Genomic DNA, 20,564 nt, shown 5'->3' on the forward strand with positions numbered 1-20,564 from the left:
TGCTGCCATCTGGGTCTGTCCATCTGCAGCTATGGCCACCATGAAGATACTGGGCTCATCTGCACAGATACTCACTTCCAGCTTTCTCCTGAGGCTGCCAGAGCCATGACTCTCAGTGGGGGACCTGGGAAACCAACGTGAGGAAGTTTGGGTCTCACTGGCATCCTCTAAACAAATGCCCAAGGTCCACTCTCAACACTGAGCTCCCTGGGGCAGTGAATACATAATGACATATAATAAACCCTGGGTCAGCCCCCAAGTCCCTCAGCCTCACATCCCGCCCTGATCTTGGTTCCAGAGGCCTCTTGGCTATTCTCAGTCTCTCTTAATTTGTTGATCTACCCAGTGTTTGACTCAAGGCTCAATGAGTTCACCTTAGGGCCCTCTGTCTCTGCAGTCTTCAAGGAATTACCAGATCGTTCTGTGAACCACCCACTGGGGTAATGGCACTTCCTAGACTTTGTCCCAAAGTTGTCTGTTTTGAGCTTTAAAGCTGACTTTGCAGTGCTGCTCCAGGAAATTCCATGAAGAAAACCCAGATCCTCTCATCTACATACAGTGTGAAAGCTTCAACACTATCTTCTTTTGGCCTCTGTGGTTTGACATAGTTTCCTTAAAAAAAAAAAAAAATCAGCCCAGTTTGTGCATTATCTATGCTTCTTTCTCGTCCCAAAAAAGTAGAATAAAAAGGGAAATGAAATGCAATATTCACTGCTTAGCTTATCTTAATTTTATAGGACAAAGACTACACTAAAAGGATTGAATTCATCCATTTATTTAACAAATATTTATTGAGCACTTCATATGTGCCAGGCACAGTTCTAGGTGCTGAGGATGTAGCAATGAACACAACAGACAATCTTGCCCTTGTGGAGCTTGCATTCCAGTGGGAGGGTTAGAGTCATTTGTGCATTTAAACTGTAATGGACAATTAACAAAAGTAAGTGAGTACTGAATCAAGAGTCACAATATGCTTTATTATGTTAAGGAATCACTTTCCTTTAGTGCTCAGACAACTTGGTATTGTGTTATAAAAGTAGTTTGGTGAAAATGGGAAATCAGCATTAGAAACCTAAAGTCAGAATTAGGAAGGCTCCTAGTACTTTACCATTCTAGAAGCAATGTCCTCTTCAATGCCTTAGTGAAACAGCCTCTCTGATCCATCCCAGGGGGTTCTCACAACCGATAGGCATTTCTCACTTTCTGCCTTCTTGCATCCCTGTCTCTCTTTCAGTCTCAACCAAGAAACCTTTGTCGTTTTTAATTTTACATCTCAAAAGTTGTTCTGTATCTAATTTTAATGTGTCTGAGATATAAATTTTTAAAATTAAAAAAACCCTAAATTCCTGTTTGTTTTACAATTTCAGCATCAACTACAGAAATGATCACTTCACCTGGTAATTTTAGTTTCTTTCTTGCTTTCTATAAATCAGATATGTGTAGATTACTTTGCATATGGTTAGGGTTGGAGTTTATATCTCATATGAAATTAAATACCAGCTCATATCAATGTATAAGGTGCTTATATATTCATTAAATGAAGGAGTACATTGACAGAGATTGTGTGGCTTCCATACATAGCACACGATATGTCTAGTTTGTTTCCTCCCTCTTTGGTGCAACAGCTGGTCTTTGAAATCAAGTTTTAGTGACATGACTTCACTTACATCCTCATCAGTGTCCATACATTTGGGTATCCAGTGAGTCTGAGGTTTTTTTTTAACCCTCAAGCCACAGGACTTCAGATATCTCAGGCAAAACTACTTTAATCTGCATTTTCGAAAATAATAGAGTACCACACCTCTCAAGTGTGTTTCACAGTACAGTACATTAATCTATTGATATGCAAATTTTAAAGAAGGATTTGCATGGCTATGTAAGTTAGGGAAATGCCATATGCCTCTCTTGAAGATTCACAGCCTATTAACACATTAGAGTCTCTGACAAGTTTTATAGTAAGGGATCTTTTTTTCAAACTTAGTTTAATCCAGTGATTCTCAAACTTCTTTGACCACTGAAACCTTTTGAGTGACAATGCAGCCTCGCAGGATTTGGAGTCAGAGAACCTGGGATTATGTTCTGGCTCCAGCCTTAACCAACTGGGTGACAGCAGTCAGGTCTCCTCACCTTTCAGAGCCTCAGTTTCTTCATGTGTAGAACAAGAGGATGAAAACAGTCACCCCGGAAGCCTGTCCTGGGGACTGAGTGGTCACACTTGTGTAAGAACGCAGTGATGGGAGCTTCACAGTCACATCCTTAGGGATGTGTGTGCTGCCCACCGAGTTCTGGCTTGACTCCCTAATGTAAGCAACCCATGTGTCCTTTTATAAAATTCCTTCCTCTGGACACTTTGGGGATCATCCTAAGGCTTAAGTTAACTACTGTTTGGCTAAATAAGCTAGTGAAATATCATATCAATTCAAGTCAGCTCAACTCAAATTTTCTCTGAACTGTCCATATTTCCATGGTCCTTATTTCCAAAAATCTCAAAGCCTTCTGCCAGGATTGGTACACACTAACCTATAAGGAAAATCAAACAAGGAAACATGTTGCTCTTTTGGTGACTGGATCTGTGAAAATTGCCCACCAGTTCTTTTAGGCGAGAACAAGTCATATGACACCATCACAGTGTAACATTTTTCTAAGAGTTGTAAGAAACCTTAGAGATTGCTCAGACTGGAAGTCATAAGCGGGCAGGGGCAGTTTTGGCCTGCCACTGTGTTTGGATGCAGACAACTCAGTTTTACCTATGCATGTTTAAATTAGTTTTAATCCCACCTTTTAATAATGGAAGATATCCTACAAAAATCCAGATCTCCAGCTTTGATCGAAAAATCTGAGAATGGTCAACATGAATATCAGCAGGGCACCAATTGGCTGGTGCTGAGCAGGAAACGACTGCTTCCTTTATATGGCACATACTTTCTCTCTCCCATTTCTTCCTGGCCTCCATGCATGTCTAAGCCTATAGACATCTCCATTTGCACGCTTGGTGATTCTCAAACTTTAATGTGTACATTGCTGTCATGGAGATCTTATCAAAATACAGATTCTGATTCAGTGGATCCTGAGAGCGCATATTTCTAACAAGGTGATACAGATGCGACTTCTCCACGTACTAGCCCTTCAGATGCAGTAGCTGAAGCTCAGAGTTGCAAAGGAGCTTGCCCAAGGTCACGTACTCTGTTCCACAAAGACTAGAGACTAGAACCCAAGTGTCTTGAGTCCCAGCCCCATGACCCACCTGCCCCATCATTAATCCCCTTAGCTTAATAAACAGAGAATACGAGAATGAAACAGGAACACGGCTGGGGCATAATTTGTAAACAGGGCAATTTTTAAAAATTCTCTACCAATGAACTTGATTAACAAGGATGGCATTTAACTATAATTTTCTCTTAACTTTTGCTTGTCTTGACAGTTCCTGCTTCAATTTCAGCCACAGATTTGGCCCTTACACCTGGTAACAAGTTTTTTCCTCGTATGTCCTTTACTGCCTATATAAGGGATATTGCTATGTTGAAATTTACCTAGCTAGTACAATTATACCATTTGTCCAGAAGTCACTTGGCTAAATGAATCCCTTGGAAAATAGACTAGAACCCAGAAATAGACAAAGAGTGTCTCATGCGGCCAAACTGAGATCCTAGCATTCAAGTTCAAGTGTTCGAATACCCACAGAGGTATACCACAGAGCCTGTTACTCAGAGCCTGTTCTTACTTTCTACACACTCATAACAGTCGGCTATCTGGTCTCCCTGCTGACTATATATTAGTAGAGACAACAGGTTGGGGAGGGCGTGCAGGGGCCTAGGAGGTATAGACCTAATAGAGAAGCTACATTGGCAATGACAGGAAATGCTAGCAGATGCTCTGATAGGCATAGAAGGGTTCAAAAAAACCATTCAGTGTCACTTTCTAAATGGAGCAAAAAATGCCCACTTGTCTCAACATCCTTTGAAACAGCTCTGTATCGAATCCTGGAACAGCAATGATACCTTCCTAATGAGTCCGAATTCATGCAGGTTCAAGTATGATCAGTATCTTTTATTTAAAAGAACGGGGAAGCATGTTTCAGTTCAGGAAGGATTTAATTTATAACCATGCATATGTTTTTAAGTTTGGAAGATGGGAATTTGAGAGGGTGGAAAATAGCTAGTCGTCATAGGTGAATTTTTCCAACAACAAAGCCTCCTAGTAAATGAGACCAAAGTAAAGGCAGAACTGTGAATAAAAATGAATGAAAATGAATAAAAATTTTCTGATCAATTGACTAACATTTCTGCTTATGTTTCATATTCAGGCATAGCTTCCACTTCAGAAGAAGTAATTCCTTCACCTGGTAATGCCCTCTGCCCACTGCACTGCATATGTATGCAAATGGGACACCAGGATCACCTCTGTCCACCACTGGGGCCAAGACTAGGCAGACTTGGAGGTGGTGTGGTGTCAAGTTGTCATCATCTTTGAGCAGGGTGCATCATCCAGGCCAGACTCTCTGCCTGGCATGAGGTGGTGGTTGGAGGATGGTAAGATAGAGAGAGGACCTTCCTGGCTAGGTCTGATTACCTGCTTGGGCTCTGTGCCATGCATCTCTCCTTCATAGCACTGGCTACAATTGCAATTTTACATTTGTATGTATAATCATTTGACCTCATCTGAATTTCCCATGACAATCCTCTCTTTGAGGACAGAAAGAACCATATGTAGTTTTGTTGGCTGTTTTACTCCAGCCCTGGCACAGTCCCTGGCACAGAGGAGTGGGCAGTCAATATTTGTTAATTAAATAAATGAAGACCATGGTTTCTATGTTCTAGGGACACAGAGAAGAAAACAAATTAACTATGAAACAAAATTTCTTTGCCATTTGGTAGGTTTTGACCAATTACCTTTTCTCATTTCCAGTATCCTTGAATACTGCTCTAACCACCTCAACAGGTAATTTAAGTGTTATTTTGGGTTCCATCTTGCTTGCTATAATCTTTTTTGTTTGGTTTTCCAGTGAATTTATTAAACAACTTCTTATGTCCTGGTTAAATTCTTTAATTTTTAGTCATCTTTTGAGTTTTTAAATATGTTTATATTGACCTTACTTTTGAAGGCCATCTCTGATTCCCTGATGGTCAATGAATTCTGGGCAGCTCAGTTCAATGCATAAGCCAAGGGAAAAATTTGTTCAACCCATTAGGCCAAGTTGAATCCATGAAAACATTCACTGACTGACTGGTAGTCTAAGGCAGGGGTCCTCAACCCCCAGGTCACAGACCAGTAGGGCTCTATGGCCTGTTAGGAACTGGGCCACACAGCAAGAGGTGAATGGTGGGCAAGCAAGCATTACCACCTGAGCTCTGCCTCCTGCCAGATTAGTGGCAGCATTAGATTCTCATGGGAGCACAAACCTTGTTGTGAACTGCACATGTGAGGAATCTAGGTTGTGTGTACCTTACAAGAATCTGACTAATGCCTGATGATCTGAGGTAGAACAGTTTCATCCTGAAACCATCCACCATCCTCCCTGCCATCCGTGGAAAATTTGTTTTCCACAAAACCGATCCCTGGTGTCAAAAAGTTGGGGACCACTGGTCTAAGGTAATCACCTACTTGAGTCTGTGGAGAGAACTTCTCCTGGAGATCAGCCACCAAGTGGTATTTCCAGAATGGAAAGAAGTCAAGCCATGGTTTTCCCTCATCCTCCTTGACATTCATCAGCATTCAATGAGGATGGCCAAGGCAGTAAGGGATGCGGAGTTGACCAAGACAGCAAGCAACTTGTCTCTTATACAATAGATTTGGAGTGATGCTGGTTGGAATTATCTGAGGAGTTTCTAATGTGACTCTGGGTTTGAGAACTTCACAAATAGAGTGTAGAGGGACTTGTGGGGGTTTTTTTTGGTAAGGGAAGGGGGATAATGAGGGTGGTCTTCCCTCCTCTAGGGGCTGAAGCAAATGAGGTATAAAACATCAGATTCAGCAGCAAAATGAGGCCTTTATTACTGATAAAGCTGAATTGGCAGGAAACAGTACAAAAGACAAATGGACCCGCCACCCCTTCCTACCCTCAGCTAGATCTTGGGACAGCTCACTAGGGAAAGTTCCAGTCTGCAGAGCTGACCCTTTCCTCGGTCACTGCCCCCAACCATTTAAAAGGAGGAGAAAGGCCGGGAAAGCAAGTCCCCACTCACAGAATCTTTGTTAGATTAACTCCATACCACTGAGAAACCTGGCCCATGGCTGTGGCCCCCCAGTCGCCTCTACCTCCATGGGAAGAAGTAGCATGTTGGCAAGAGGAATGGAGACCCACAGGAAGGAACGGAGGGGTGGCTTAGAGGCAGTGGGGGATCTGGAGATGCCTTGCCATGACTCCTGTCTGCAGAGCAGGAGGACAAGCCTGGAGTCACTGATCCAGGACACCACCTTCTCATCTCCTGCATCTTGTAGAGGCACGTGTGCCTGACAAGAGTGTCTTATTGCTGCCTTGTCCTTTGTGTTCACCTGAAGTTTCCATCTCCACTGCTGTGACCTCCACACCAGGTAGAACACTCTGACTGCTGTCCCATCAGTGCCTCTTCTTGGAGATCTGCTTATCAAAATGGAATTCAAAAATTTTGTCCCCAACATAGCCTCAGTAAAAACAGAAACTCAGGAGTCCCCTCCACTGGTATATGTCGTTTCTTCCTTTTATCTCTAGAGATCTCTTCAACCTCAGCAGAAGTGACCTCTCCACCTGGTAAAGTCTCCCTCGTGATACTGTTTAAGTTAATGAGACTGGCTTCGTGTGTGTCATGTTCTATTCAGAAAATGAACCTCAGTAATGATCCTTTTTCCTGCAAAGTAAACCTCAGTGAAAAGACACAGCCAGCCTTCTTCCACTCATGTTTGTGTCCTGCTCTCTTTGTTAATACACAGATGCATCTTCAACCTCAGCAGAAGTGAACACACCCTCCGGTAATGTTTTCTGCCTGTCACATTTCTATAGTTCAATATGATCAACTTTTTCTCTTTCTCTGTGGCAAATGAACATATATAGGTACTGGCTATTCTGTCTGTGGTATGAACCTCAGTGTAAACAGAAACCCCAGCATCCTTTTCACAGAAACTGAGGTTCATGTTCTCTTCATCTGTAGACACAGAAGTGGCCACTCCACCAGGGCACACCTTCTGCTTGCTGTACTGGTCTTGATCAGATGTGCTCACAGGAGGCCAGGGCTGAGACCCACACCTCTCCTGCTTGGTCTGTGTGTGTCATGTACTGGTCTTGATTGGATGTGCCCATGGGAGGCAAGGGCTGGTGGTCCACACCTCTCCGGCTTGGCCTGTGTGTGTCATGCACTGGTCTTGATCAGATGTGCCCATGGGAGGCCAGGGCCGGTGGTCCACACGTCTCCTGCTTGGCCTGTGTGTGTCATGCACTGGTCTTGATCAGATGTGCCCACGAGAGGCCAGGGCTGGGGGTCCACACCTCTCCTGCTTGGCTGTGTGTGTCATGTTTCAGGTGATGCTTTGACCCAGCAAGCACACCTCAACACACACATGAAAAATCTGGGTTGCGATGGTGTTAGTTCTTCCATCTGCCCTTCTGTTTTCCACCATGTAGTTGATCAAACTAAAACATTCCCCTGCATTTGCAGATACGACTCCCACTGCAGCTGAAGCCACTTCTTCATCAGGTATGCTCTCTGCTCCTTGCAGCAGCCCTCATGAATGACTTTCTGAGCATGCTCAGCCCAGCAAGCATTTACACACCCAGAATAAACACTGCTGTTTCCCCAGGTGAGGTCAGGGGAGAAGAGAGGAGAGGTCGGGGGAGGCCACTCAACTCCCCGGAGGATTTCAGCCACTCCCCTATCACCAGTCATGAGACTGCACACAGCCAAGGTGGATGCTGGGGCAGGATAAATAGGATAAAATAGCTTAAAACTTCAAGTCTCATACGTGTGTGAGCCTCATGTGGAACTAGTGAAATGCAAATTCAGTAGCTATGGATAGATCTTTTCTAACAGGCTCCCAGGTGATGCCACTGCTGCCGGTCATGTACCCGGTTGGGAGAGTAAGGTGCTAAACCACCACCCTCGCTTTGGAGGAAAATGAGGCCCAAAGAAGGAAAAGATTTGCCTAAAGTCACAGAGCTAGGGTGAGGCAGAGCCAGATGTCCTGACTCCTATCCAAAGTCCTTTCTGCTCTCACGCTCTGCTGGTGAATCCATCTGTGTGAGTCTCCCAAATCCCTATGACATTGACGTCTTCAGTAACAAGGCTCTGCTGCTTTCTTCTATTTTATTTATTTTCTTTTTTCCCCCACGTCCTGGGTACTTTGAAGACATATGGGGGTAAAATTCAATGAAACCAAAGTTCAGCACTTTCTTTTCACTTATGTTTAAGTATGGCCTGCCTGCCTGCCTTCTTGCCTACCTGCCTTCCCTCCCTCCCTCCTTCCCTCCCTCTCTCCTTCCCTCCTTCCTTCCTTCCTTCCTTCCTTCCTTCCTTCCTTCCTTCCTTCCCTCCCTCCTTCCTTCCTTTTACTTCCTTTCTTTCTCCCTCTCTCCTTTGCTTTCCTCCTATCTCCATCCCTCATTTCCTCACTTCCTTCCTTCCCACCCACACCATGACTCCACTTTTGTCAGAAGATTCCTTTGCTTGTAATTCTCACTGGCTCTTGACATCACATGAGGCAACCTTTTCTTTGTGGATCTGGTTGATGGTAACTGGTTTGCTTTGGTCACAAATTAGGTGACACTCAGGTTTTACTTCCTTTGTGAAGGCATGACAGTGAAATCACTTCCTGTTTGTTTGGGAAGGGCCACCTTGGAGTAGGAGAAAATGTGTGGTGACCATTTTACCTTCCTTCCCCTTCATCCCTGATTAACCACATGGAGCCCGGGTGAATGCAACTCCCACACATTATGCTCCTGAAAGGCGAAGTGCTTAAAATACATGCTTTGGGGCATCACGGGCTTGAATTGTGGATAACCTGAGCATACTATACAACCTCTGAGTCTCCATTTCCTCATCTCTAAAATAATGACGATACTTACCTAAAATTGTTGTCATGAGGACCAGAGATGCAAATTATCTGACACACTGTAGACGTTCAAAAGAAGAATTGTCAGCCTCCCTTGCAAAATGCCAACCTCTCGTACTCAAGTTCATGCCTGAATGTATAAATCCACAAGATCAATGCACAGGGTGGATTTCTATTGCATATCACTTATGAAATAGGCTCGTTTTCATACACTTAGAGTCTACAGTGTAAAATTTCAATGAAGCCAAATTTTAATGTTTTCTTTTCAAGAGAATTTTTTTTTTTTTTTTGCAGCCACAGATCTAACTTCAACCAAAGTGACACCATCACCAGGTAATGATCTTATGCCTGTTGCTAGATTAATGCTTCATTTTATTATTTACACTACTATATTATTTCATAAAATCCATTGTTAATTTTTCTACCAGGCTTTCCTCTGTATATGTTACTATTGAATTACATCTCTAAGACATGATCTTTCTCTCATCTAAAAATATTTATGAGGAAACTAACTTGATTTTCTTGGATTCATTTTCAGCCCCTCTAAAAATGTTTTCTACAAAATATGGTTTTTTAATTCTTCCTTTCAAAATTCAGTATATTTATAAATATTTTTTTCTGACCATTTAATACATTATTTTATGTCTGGAGAATAAACAGGATACAGCACTACTTATTACCTTTTTATTTTTATTTTTTTGATAGGGTCTTGCTCTGTTGCCAAGGCTGGAGCGCGGTGGTGCAATCACTGCAGGCTTGACCTTTTGTGCTCAAGTGATCCTCCCACCTCAGCCTCCCGAGTAGCTAGGAACACAGGTGTGCACCACCATGCAGCTAATTTTTTAAAAATTTTTAATAAATATTGGATCTTGCCATATCACCCAAGCTGGTCTTGAACTCCTGGGTGCAAGTGATTCTCCCACCTCAACCTCCCAAAGTGCTGGGATTACAAGTGTGAGCACTGGCACCTGGTCATTTAATACATTTTGATGGCAAAAAAAGTAAAACTTCATAGATAATATTTCTGCACCCAAACCAAAGTAGGAACTTAAACAATGTATTGGTATCTGAAATTAGAGAAAATGTTTGGTTCTTTTTCAGGTTTGAATATAAATACGAATACACATCTTTAAAGTTTCTTTTTTTCTTATTTACAGTTAAAATTTCAGTTGATGAAAAGATGGTCCCTGTACTTGGTAATTTTTGTTTGTCTCTAAACACTAAAATGATCATAACTCTATTAATACTATTAGGATCATATTTCTTTTTCATTTAACTTCCTTACTCTTTACAGGAAAATTTTATGAGCTTGTAGGTGTGTATGTGCAGACACAGGCGTGTGTGGATACACATGCACTTTGTGGGTTGAAATCCCAAAATTCACTTTCTGAAACCTTATCCAGAAGATATTTACCCTTATTCATAGTTCAAACGAGCATGGTTATCTTGCTTCCAATATTACAGCAATAAACAAGATGAGGAGAGTAAGCAGCCTAGACCAGCATCCCACAGTCACAGAGAAACAGAAGCCCATGGTGTTTAACATTCACTAAGCATCTTCTATGTGTCAAACAGAGCAGAAAATTGAAAGACGCAGTCACCACAGACCGATATAAAGGCAAATCATTCTACACATGTCTGTGGGCATGACACCACCAACATAATATAGATTTTACTTTTTATTGTTTTTATTTTTCAAATCAACCTTTTGGAAGTATAATTTCTATACAATAAACTGCATGCATCTATGAGTTTTGTCTAACATACACAACTGTGTAACCACCACCATCAAGACAGAGAGCATTTCCATCACACCAGGAAGTTCCCTCATGCCCTTTCTCAGTAAATCTTTCCCACCTTCCCCAAGCGAACACTGATCTGCCTTCCATCACTATAGAATAGGTATGTTTTTCTAGAATGTCATATAAATGGAATCAAATAATATGTGCTGTCATGTTTCTAACTTCTTTCACTTAAAATGTTTTTGAGATTCATAAAGGAACAAATGTATTGGTCATTTGTGACTTTTTTACTGTACAGTATTATTCCACCGTGTGCCTATACCATGATTTACCCCTTCTCCTGCAGAGGGGCACCTGGATTGTTTCTGGATTTGGGCTGTTTGGGGAGCTTCTGCTGTGTCCAAATCTTTCTGTGGACATGCACATTCGTTCCTCTTGAGTAAATACCAAGTGGAAGAGCTGGGTTGTACAATATGGATTTTAGAGCAAACGTATGAGCTCTTAGCCATCAAGAGTAAAAGTAGTTTCATTGGATACATGTTTAATGAGTCAAGGCAGTGCCTCATTTTAGAACAACTGTCTCCTGAAGATTTGAAAGTGTTTGGGTTTTTTGTTTTGCCTGTTTGTTTTGTTTTCTTTGGGTTTTTATATTTTTGCTTAAAGATTAAGTTCTTAGGTACCTGGAAAACTAGGCTTGCCCACAAGGACCATTCCTTGAGGACTTCAGATAATTAAGGCTTTACTGTATGAGAGAAAGAGTGTATGTGTGTGTGTGTGTCTGTGTGTGTGTGTGTGTGTGAGAGAGAGAGAGAGAGAGACAGAGAGAGAGAGAGAGAGAGAGAGAGAGAGAGAGAGAGAAACAAAACAAAACCAAACCAGAAACAGCTCGTATTGCAAATAGCAAGTGGCACCCTGCGATCCTGCACAGGATGGAAACCTGACCTCGAGTTTCTTCCCACCTGACTGCTTCTCTCGCCACACAGAGCCGCCCCTGCGCCTGGCGGGCGGGCGAAGCCGCTGCGAGGGCCGGGTGGAGCTGCGGCACCAGGGCGTGTGGGGCACGGTGTGCGACGACCACTGGAACATCAGGAACGCCCGCGTGGTGTGCCGCCTCCTGGGTTGCGGCCGCGCTCTGGGTGCCCCGGGCCGCGGCCGCTTTGGCCAGGGCACCGGGCCCATCCTGTTGGACGATGTGCGCTGCGCCGGCAATGAGGACGCGCTGGAACGCTGCGCCCACTCGGGGTGGGCCCGACACAACTGCCAGCACCGCGAGGATGCGGGCGTGGTGTGCGCAGGTACCGCGTCCCCCGCCCACCCTGCCTTTTCTCTCCTCACATTCCTGGGGTCCAAATTCATCACCCTGGGGATATCAGGTGCGGCCAGGGTCCCAGATCCTATGCTACCGAGGGCATGCTGGTTCGGTGCCCTTGGTGGTAAATAATCCAGGCTTGGGGGCGCACTCATCACTTTTGTCCAATTCCAGTTCAGCGCGGTATTGGTTCTGAAATACAGCTAAACGATGATGGGGTCAAAGGAAAGAGTGACTGTGTAACAAAATGACTAAGGCCATCGAACTTGCTGCTGTTTGTCTACCATTTGTCCAGTCCCTCTTTCCATCTCGGAGGAGGGCTTCAAGAGCACAGTCTGGATGGACACTCCTCCTCACCTGGACCTGTCCCTCAGAAGTCAGAAAGACACCCCAGGGTGTCCCTGGCTCCTCTGATGTCCCTTTCATCCAAGATTTGGCCTATACCTTTCCTAGAATGTATTTTATCACCCTACATCTGAGGATTCTGACTTCAAAAGGTTGACTACCTTCTGTATGGAGCAGTGCTTCTTTACGTGTGTCCTAAACTTACCCTAAACCTCAAGGAGTTACAGAATTCTAAGATTTGATGCACAAGTCTGAGCTTACCTTGTCTATTCCATTCTTAGCTTTTTACGGGTAAATCAAAGGAATTGTTGCCATTGTTTTTGCCTTTGTAGATGTTGCCTTGTTTGGCATAGACATGGGACCCAAATAGAAAAGCTGTCAGAGGCCCCGGAAGACAGACATGAATCACACCGAGCCAAGGAGTATGAATGTGTGCTAGGGTCATGGGGCCCTCACCTTCCAGATCCTTGTTTTGATTATGTCAGTTCCTGGTTCCAGCTATTCCTGATGCTGTCAGGGGACCGATTCTAAATGACAATCCATTTTCCATTCTTGGATTATATACCAAGTGAGTCCTTTGGACATTCACTCAGGGGTTCAGTGAACCTAGCTGGCCATGCTTCCTGGGCTGGGCTCTGGGGTACTGTCCTGCCTTGCTTCTGAGCTGAAGAAGACTGATATCTGCAGATTACATCTTTCCCAGCTTGAGGCTCCAAGTCTGTTGTGTGCTTGGGAAAGGATACCAATCAGTGTTCATACACAGGATAGCGTTATAACTTTAGAAGCCACGTGTCTGCCATTCTCTTGCTCCAATAAATCTTGGAATTGATGACACATGTATTCTCAACTCTAGTTCACACATGCCAGGCTCCAGCTCCATCAGGAAGCCCTGGGCCCTCCTTTCCTTTGCATGCCCTGGAAAATTCTCATGCCACTGTACCCCAGCTTTAGTAGCGAAATTAAACGATCCCATTCCCCTACACTTCATGTCTACTACCAGCTACATTATCCTCTTGCCATTTTCCAACACAGTTGACATTTGTTTTCATCCTTCTCTTACCAGGTCCGGCTGACTCTCTTGTGCCTAAGGACAATGGTAAAGTCTTCTCCTCTCTAGGGTCTGGGGCTAAGGATGCTGATGGGGGAGCTAAGAAAGCAGCCAAGTAGGGGAGAAAGGACAGGCTGTGAGAGGGACCTGCTTCTGTGTTTCCACTGAGATCTCTGGATTTCCACCCACTCGCTGGGTGTTAGGAGGTTGGGAAAAAGCGCCTTTGTACCCAGGCTCCCTTTCTCCAACTAACTTCCTTACAAAGACCCAGATAGATCATGTTCAGGCACAGGGTTCTCAACATGAGAAATGAGCCATTCATGGAACGTGGGCTGTGGGTAGGATTCCCCATGGGTGTGGTGTGACCTCAAAGGCTTCTTGGAAAAGGATGGGTATAAGTAAAATTAATGAAAGTCAAGTCAAGGGTAGGATGTGAGGAGAGCTGAGCCAGCCCCAGTTGAGGGCATTGTTCATGGTAGTTTAATGAAGTAAAGATATACCCGCACCCAGGATCTACATGACCAGTGAACCAGTTTCTCTTTGTGAGGATTTCTCCATCTTCCCCTTCTGCAGCCCAGCTATCCTGCTTGCCTCACCTCTTCCAAGCCGTTATTGACCGAGGCTATCTCCGGAGGCTGGGCTACTCCTCCTGGGACATCCACTTAAATGATGAGCTATGTCGCCCCAAAGTCATGGGACGCTACCTGATCTTCAACATTCCCTATGGCCACTGTGGCACTATCCAGCAGGTAGGACACTTCCCAGGTGGTGCTACCCTTCTGTGGTGAAAAGTTTGGGAAATTCAACCACCTATTAAAAACCTGTGTAAGGACAGAGGGAAAGTGCAAACCATAACTTCATTTCTGAGTTTGGTGAGACATAGAGCAGCTCACTAGTTTGAAACTTTCCTTCCTTTGGGGAATTTGGGATACATGATAACAAGTAGTGAGTGCTGATGGGCTGATGGATGTGTGGAGGGATGAATGGATGGATAGATGGTATATTATTTTCACTCCAGAGGCAATGTATTTTCCACACATGCCTCTTGATTGAGCATTGGTGCACACCTACCACGTGCAAGCTATGGTGACAGGCATGTGGGAAGACAGATTGTCCACTTGCCCATCTGACTGCTAGGTTTCTAAGCAGGTAACTGCATTCCATGATCAAGAAAGCAAACCTTTAGGACATTTCTAAATCATGGCATACATATGTTTATTTAATTTTCCTTGATCACCGTTTTATTTCACAAAACAATGGTATTGAAGTTAAGGAAGCAAGTACACCAGAGATATAGGGAGAGTGTATAACCACAGAAAATTTTTTTCTCAGTATTTAAACAGGGTAACCTGCTCCCAAGCAAGATCCCCATACTGCTCCTCTATTCTTTTACATCCCCTGATTAGACACAAACATGAGGCCAGGAAACCCTTGACATTGTTAGAGGTTCAATTCATTCACATTTTGTCTATTCCATTGTACAGATCACAGTCATTCTTATCCTTTTTGCTTTGAGAATTCTACTTTTTAACCTCAGAAGTTTCTGCCCCAGGATCCATGCCTCCTGTGTCTGGGAAGTGGGCACCCCCAGGGAAGCTTCTGGGCCATCAGGGAAGACCCTGCAAATGTTCTTTTTGACCTGGCTGGCTCAGCTTCCCCTGAAAACCCCATGAGCTGACTGGGGTGCTGGGGTAGAAGTCAGCAGGATCAGGGAGCACTGATAAGGAAAACACTACTGTACAGAGGTTCATGTCTGCTTTCAGAGTCAGTGGATGGGTCACCTTCTAGGTACTGGGGACACGGCAGCCATAAGACCAACAGAGCCCCTGCTCCATGACCCTTACATTCACGAAAACGGGGACAGTATTGGACCAAACACAAACGAGGGTCCTTTTTATACCAAAAGAGGTTAAGAAGACAGGAAAACAAGGGAGGGGTAGAAGAGTCATTTGGGGGTGGAAGGGAAGCCGTGTTGAGTAGGCTGGTGGCTGGGAAGCCAAGCCTGCGCTGGGGTGGGGCAGCCAGGCAGAGGATGTGGGGATCAGCCAGGGCTGAGGTCCTGTGGCGGCCGCAGCCTTGGAGCTTTCAGGAAGAGACTGGAGACCAGGAAGCCCAAGATTAGAGTGGAAGGAGGGCAGGAGCGTGTGGGTGAGGAGTTTGACTTTTATTCTAAGTCAGGGATTCTCAAGGAGGGTAATGTCACCTTTATGGGTGGCAGGGGAGATAGATACTGGATCTTAGAGGCAAAAATAATAATGTCTTTCTTTCTAGCTCAAGCACAGATACACATCTGGTATATAAGCAGTGTACTTGTATTACAATTCATAGACAGGGTTTGAGAGTGGCCAGGATGAGTAAGACGTCTACAAAGTCTCCTTAGTGGGGACATGGTAGAATAAAGTTGATAAACATTGGCTTAAGCTGACAGGGCAGTTCTTGGAGGTTCCAAGCAGAATATCACAGGATCTGAGTCCCACAAGCTGAGGCTTCTTTGAGCAAATGTTCCTGGGCAGGCTGAACCTCTAGGCATCTGCACAGGGCATGACAGGCAGGGACCCCTCCCTGTTGGCCCCAGTACAACCTTACTTCCTGCAAGTCATGTTGGATTTGAAGGCTGGGAGTGAAGTTCAGCAGGGCCAGGCTCACAGCTCACCTGGAGCCAGTACTGGTCTGGAGTCGAGGGCAGGGAAGAGACCAAAGAGAGGACAAGAGCCCAGGGGGCAAGGGGGTGTTGGCCTTCAGGAGCCTACAGGAATGGAGCTTGTGGAGAAGGGGAGCTTGGAGCAGCTGGACCTGCCACCCCAGCTCACAGCTAGTACAACAGCTTGGTCCTCGTAGGATGGAAGGGACAGTCCAGACTTGCCCACTGGGGGCTCCCTGCATGCACCCCACATGTCATGTCACCCTTTTGTGGTGGTAAGCACCACAGAGGTCTGGCCCCAGGAGGTCCTCCCTCCTGCAGGTCAGCAAGCTGGCACCAAGTAAGGTGGGAAAGAGAGGTCTCAGCTCATGGAGGCAGGTGTTTGTCAGGGAGTCAAGAGTGCTGCTCACAGCTCTTCTCTCATCCTCACAGGAGCACCTCGGCTCCCTCAGCTACTCCAACTCCATCAGAGGCCGGACACGGGGCCACCCTGGCCAAGTCATCGTGCGGCACAAGGTGCCCAAGCTGAAGTTCACCTGTAGGGTGGACGGTCCATCCACAGTTGAAATCATTCATGGGGATGACGCACAGACGGAGGGTGCTGGCTACACCATGTCCATATCCTTCCTCCAGTCCCCCGAGTCCCAGCCTGTGGGAGGCATGGTGCCCTACTACGACAGCCAGAGGAAAGAGGTCTTCCTCCAAGCCACCCTCCACAGCCCCAATCCCAACCTGATGCTCTTCGTGGATACCTGTGTGGCTTCTCCAGATCCCCAAGATTTTATAACCATCAAGTATGATTTGATCCGGCAGGGGTAAGGAAGATGGAAGGCCCTCTGGGTGGACTGTTACATTCACCTGGCATGCCTTTAGGGAACCTGTGGCTTCTCAACTGGTATTCCTACATCAGAACTTTGTGCAGAGTCCTCACTCTGTCTCAGAGGCACAGTGGGGGCCCTCACCATCCTCTGATCACAACCGGGGACAAATAGTTATAGGCAGGCAGTTACAGACATCTTCCCTTTACTCCCCACAGTCCTGGGGAGGGCCCTTGCTACCCTGGGCTCTGCTGCCTCACCTCACCCTTTCATGTCCATGCCTCCTTCCCTTCCAGTCCCTTCCAGCCGTATGACTTCACTGGACTCCCCATTCATGGTGTAGGCCCTCGAGGCATTGACCTACACTAATGAACTAATAGGTTATCCCAAGCTAAGATCTTAGTTATACTTGTGAGACTTATTCTGGCTCCTTTGGTTAACCAAAAGATTTGCCAAGTTAGAACTTCGGCCAATTGTTTGCCTGTATAGCTCTCTTGTCCCCTAACCGAGGCAAAGTGCTTATAGATGGGCAGTTGGCAACAAGTTTGAAAACAACAAAAATCTATCACTTACTATTCAATGGTAGCTTTAGAGTGGTGAAGACCACAGTACCCTAAAGTCCACCCTGAAGCACTGTGGTACCTCTTTCCAAAAGCCAGGGGAGGGACAGGACACAGCACCTTCCACAGGGAGTGTGAACCATGGTGTGAGAGGCGCACGGAGGTGGTGCTAAACTGCATTGAGCCACAGAGTGAGAAAGTTCTTTCCTTTCAACCCCCCTTATAAAGATGTCAGGCAAGAGGCTCAGTTTGGTGCCAGAATTTAATAACTGATGCTTTTTCCTTCTGCTTTCTTCAGGCTTAATTTGTTCTGCTTCTTCTTCTAAGTTTTCAAAGCTTAGACTATAGATTTTAGCTATTTCTTCTTTTCTAATATATGTATTTTATAAATTTCCCTCTAAGCACTGCTTTAGCTGCATTCCACAAATTTTTGGTAACTTGTATATTCATTATCACTTAGTTCAAAATATTTTTTGATTTCTCTTTTGAGATTTATTTGACCCATGGGTTACTTAGAAGTGTGTTGTTTAATTTCCAAACATTTGGGAATTTTCCAGGAATTGTTCTCTCATTAATTTTTAGTTTAATTCCACGGTGATCTGATAATGTATTTTGTGTGATTTCTGTTCTTTTAAATTTGTTAAGGTGTCTTTTATGGCCCAGAATATGGTCTGTCCTGATGAATATTCCATGTGGGCTTGAGAAGAATTTGTGTTCTGCTGTTGCTGGATGGGGGGCTCTATAAATGCCAATTTGATCTAGTGGATGGAGAGTACTGTTTAGATCATCTGTATCCTCACTGATTTTCTTCCTGCTGGATCTATCAACTACTGTTGGAGGGGTTTGAAGTATCCAGCTATGATAGTGGATTTGTTGATTTTCTTTGCAGTTCTATCTAAAACTGTGTTACATGCTTACACAAGAAAAATTATTGTGGCCAGGCGCGGTGGCTCACGCCTGTAATCCCAACACTTTGGGAGGCCGAGGTGGGTGGATCATGAAGTCAGGAGATCGAGACCATCTTGGCTAACATAGTGAAACTCCGTCTCTACTAAAAATACAAAAAAATTAGCCGGGTGTGGTGGCGGGCACTTGTAGTCCCAGTTACTTGGGAGGCTGAGGCAGGAGAATGGCATGAACCTGGGAGGCGGAGCTTGCAGTGAGCCGATATCACACCACTGCACTCCAGCCTGGGCGATAAAGTGAGACTCTGTCTCAAAAAAAAAAATTATTGTGTCTTCTTGGAGAACTGATCACTTTCTTTTCATGTAATACCCCTCTTGCTTCCTGATAGTTACCCTGGTTCTGAAGTTTATTTTTTTCTGAAATTAATATAGCTACTCCACCTTTCTTTTGATTAGTATTTGCATAGTATATCTTTCTTCATCCCTTTACTTTTAACTTATCGGAGTCTTTATATTTAAAGTGGGTTTCTTATAGATAATAAATAGTTGGGACTTGTTTTTTAATCTACTCTGCCTCTAAATTGGTATATTTAGACCATTTATGTTTAAAGTGATTCTTGATGTCATTGAATTAAAATCTACCATCTTGGTAACTATTTTCTATTAGTTGCATTTGTTCCTTGTTTCTCTCCTCACACTCCTTTTGCTGCCTTCTCCAGTTTTAACTGAGCATTTTATATGACTCATTTTATCTCCTCTTAATGCATCACTTCTTTTCTTTCTTTCTTTTTTTTTTTTGGTGGTTTCCCTAGGGTTTACTAATGTACTTTTTAAAAAAATCTAAGTTTGTCTTCAAATAAAACCACCAACACTTTTCATCTCTCTTTGGGCAAAATACAATAGGCCTTTTGAAGGCAAGAGTTCTACCTAGAATTTAATTACTTTTTTTGGTTTTATTGTGTTTATTTTCTAGTTCCTTTCTATTTATGTCCAGGAATAGTGGTTTTTCCACTCATAGTAGTGTTAAAAATTTCTTTATGAAAGAAAGAGTGGGTAGTGGGAAGAACTCTATTTGCAATTCAGAGATCTGGGTCCATGCCTGATTATCTGGGTTGCAGTGAACTCATATCATGCTTTAAGTTAATCTTTTTGTCCTGGGGTTTTTCTCCCCATCAGGTGCATCAAAGACAATACCTACGTCAACCTCCATCCCCGCCAGAAGAACATGGCTCGGTTCAAGTTCAATGCCTTCAGCTTTCTTGACAGCTATGATGTGGTATATCTGCAGTGTAAGGTTGCAGTGTGCAAAGTGGGGGACTATGCCTCTCTCTGCTCCCGGGGCTGTGCAGGACAGAGTAGGAGAGGTGCAGGCCCCATGGAGACCAAGGAAGAGCAGACTGAGCATTTCCAAATGGTGGGGCCACTGGAGATCCACAAAGTCACTGCTCAGAGGAAGACTCTTGAGTGATTTCTGCAATTTCCATGTGAATCTGTAGAAAGCAACGTCTATTTCTCTTCAGCATGTTTGACCAATCAGAAGCTATCCGCATACAGACAGGTCAAAGAAACAGCCAGAGGGGACTGTTTCTCTGAGGTTTGTTACTAAATAAATCTTCTCTGATTACTAAACTTCTAAGGCAATTACTCTCTGTGCCACCACAAATGCTACATTTTCTAATTCTTGTCTTAAAGTGTACAAAATGTTACAAAGAGCAGGGTTTTCTCTCTATACTGCATTGTTCATTTAAAGATTGTCTTTTTAAGTTGACTGTTTAATTATCAGATGCTATTAAGTGGATCTCTGTTTTTATCCTCTGATGGTACGAGGATTTATTTTCAGCTCTTGCCAAGAGTCTTATGAAAAATAAACTGTCACTCATTTTTTTAAACTTCACTCATTTTTTTAAACTCTACTCATTTTTTAAAATTCTAACTGGCTGCTCGAATCAAGCATGTCGTTTACTCATCACAACAAGCTTTTACCATTTTGTTTCAATGGGAATAAATTGGACCTAGGCTTTGTTGGGTTTGGGTTATAGCTTGCAAATGAAAGACTGAAATGCAATCACAGGAACCACGTATCTGCTGTCTGAGCTGCTGATGCAGGGCAGGTGAGCCCCAAAGTGGAGCTTAGCCTGCGAGCGTTCTTGGTTTTGCCCATGGAAGAACTCAAGAGCA

At 44.2% G+C, this 20,564-nt stretch overlaps 1 protein-coding gene across 1 annotated transcript in view; it reads left to right on the forward strand.

Annotated features, from left to right (window-relative positions):
• LOC105544155 (deleted in malignant brain tumors 1 protein-like) overlaps positions 1-20,265 on the forward strand; it is a gene marked incomplete at its 5' end in the record, with an annotated part of 221,962 nt that extends 201,697 nt beyond the window's left edge. Inside the window, 6 exon segments of the mRNA XM_011986445.1 lie at positions 7,690-7,770; positions 11,744-12,055; positions 13,478-13,510; positions 14,036-14,211; positions 16,536-16,918; positions 19,563-20,265. Of these exon segments, the coding sequence (XP_011841835.1) occupies positions 7,690-7,770; positions 11,744-12,055; positions 13,478-13,510; positions 14,036-14,211; positions 16,536-16,918; positions 19,563-19,854 (1,277 nt within the window).
• Positions 20,266-20,564: the final 299 nt, after the last annotated feature.

The sequence above is a fragment of the Mandrillus leucophaeus genome, unplaced genomic scaffold, assembly GCF_000951045.1.
Source record: "Mandrillus leucophaeus isolate KB7577 unplaced genomic scaffold, Mleu.le_1.0 Scaffold299, whole genome shotgun sequence".
Lineage (NCBI taxonomy): Eukaryota > Metazoa > Chordata > Mammalia > Primates > Cercopithecidae > Mandrillus > Mandrillus leucophaeus.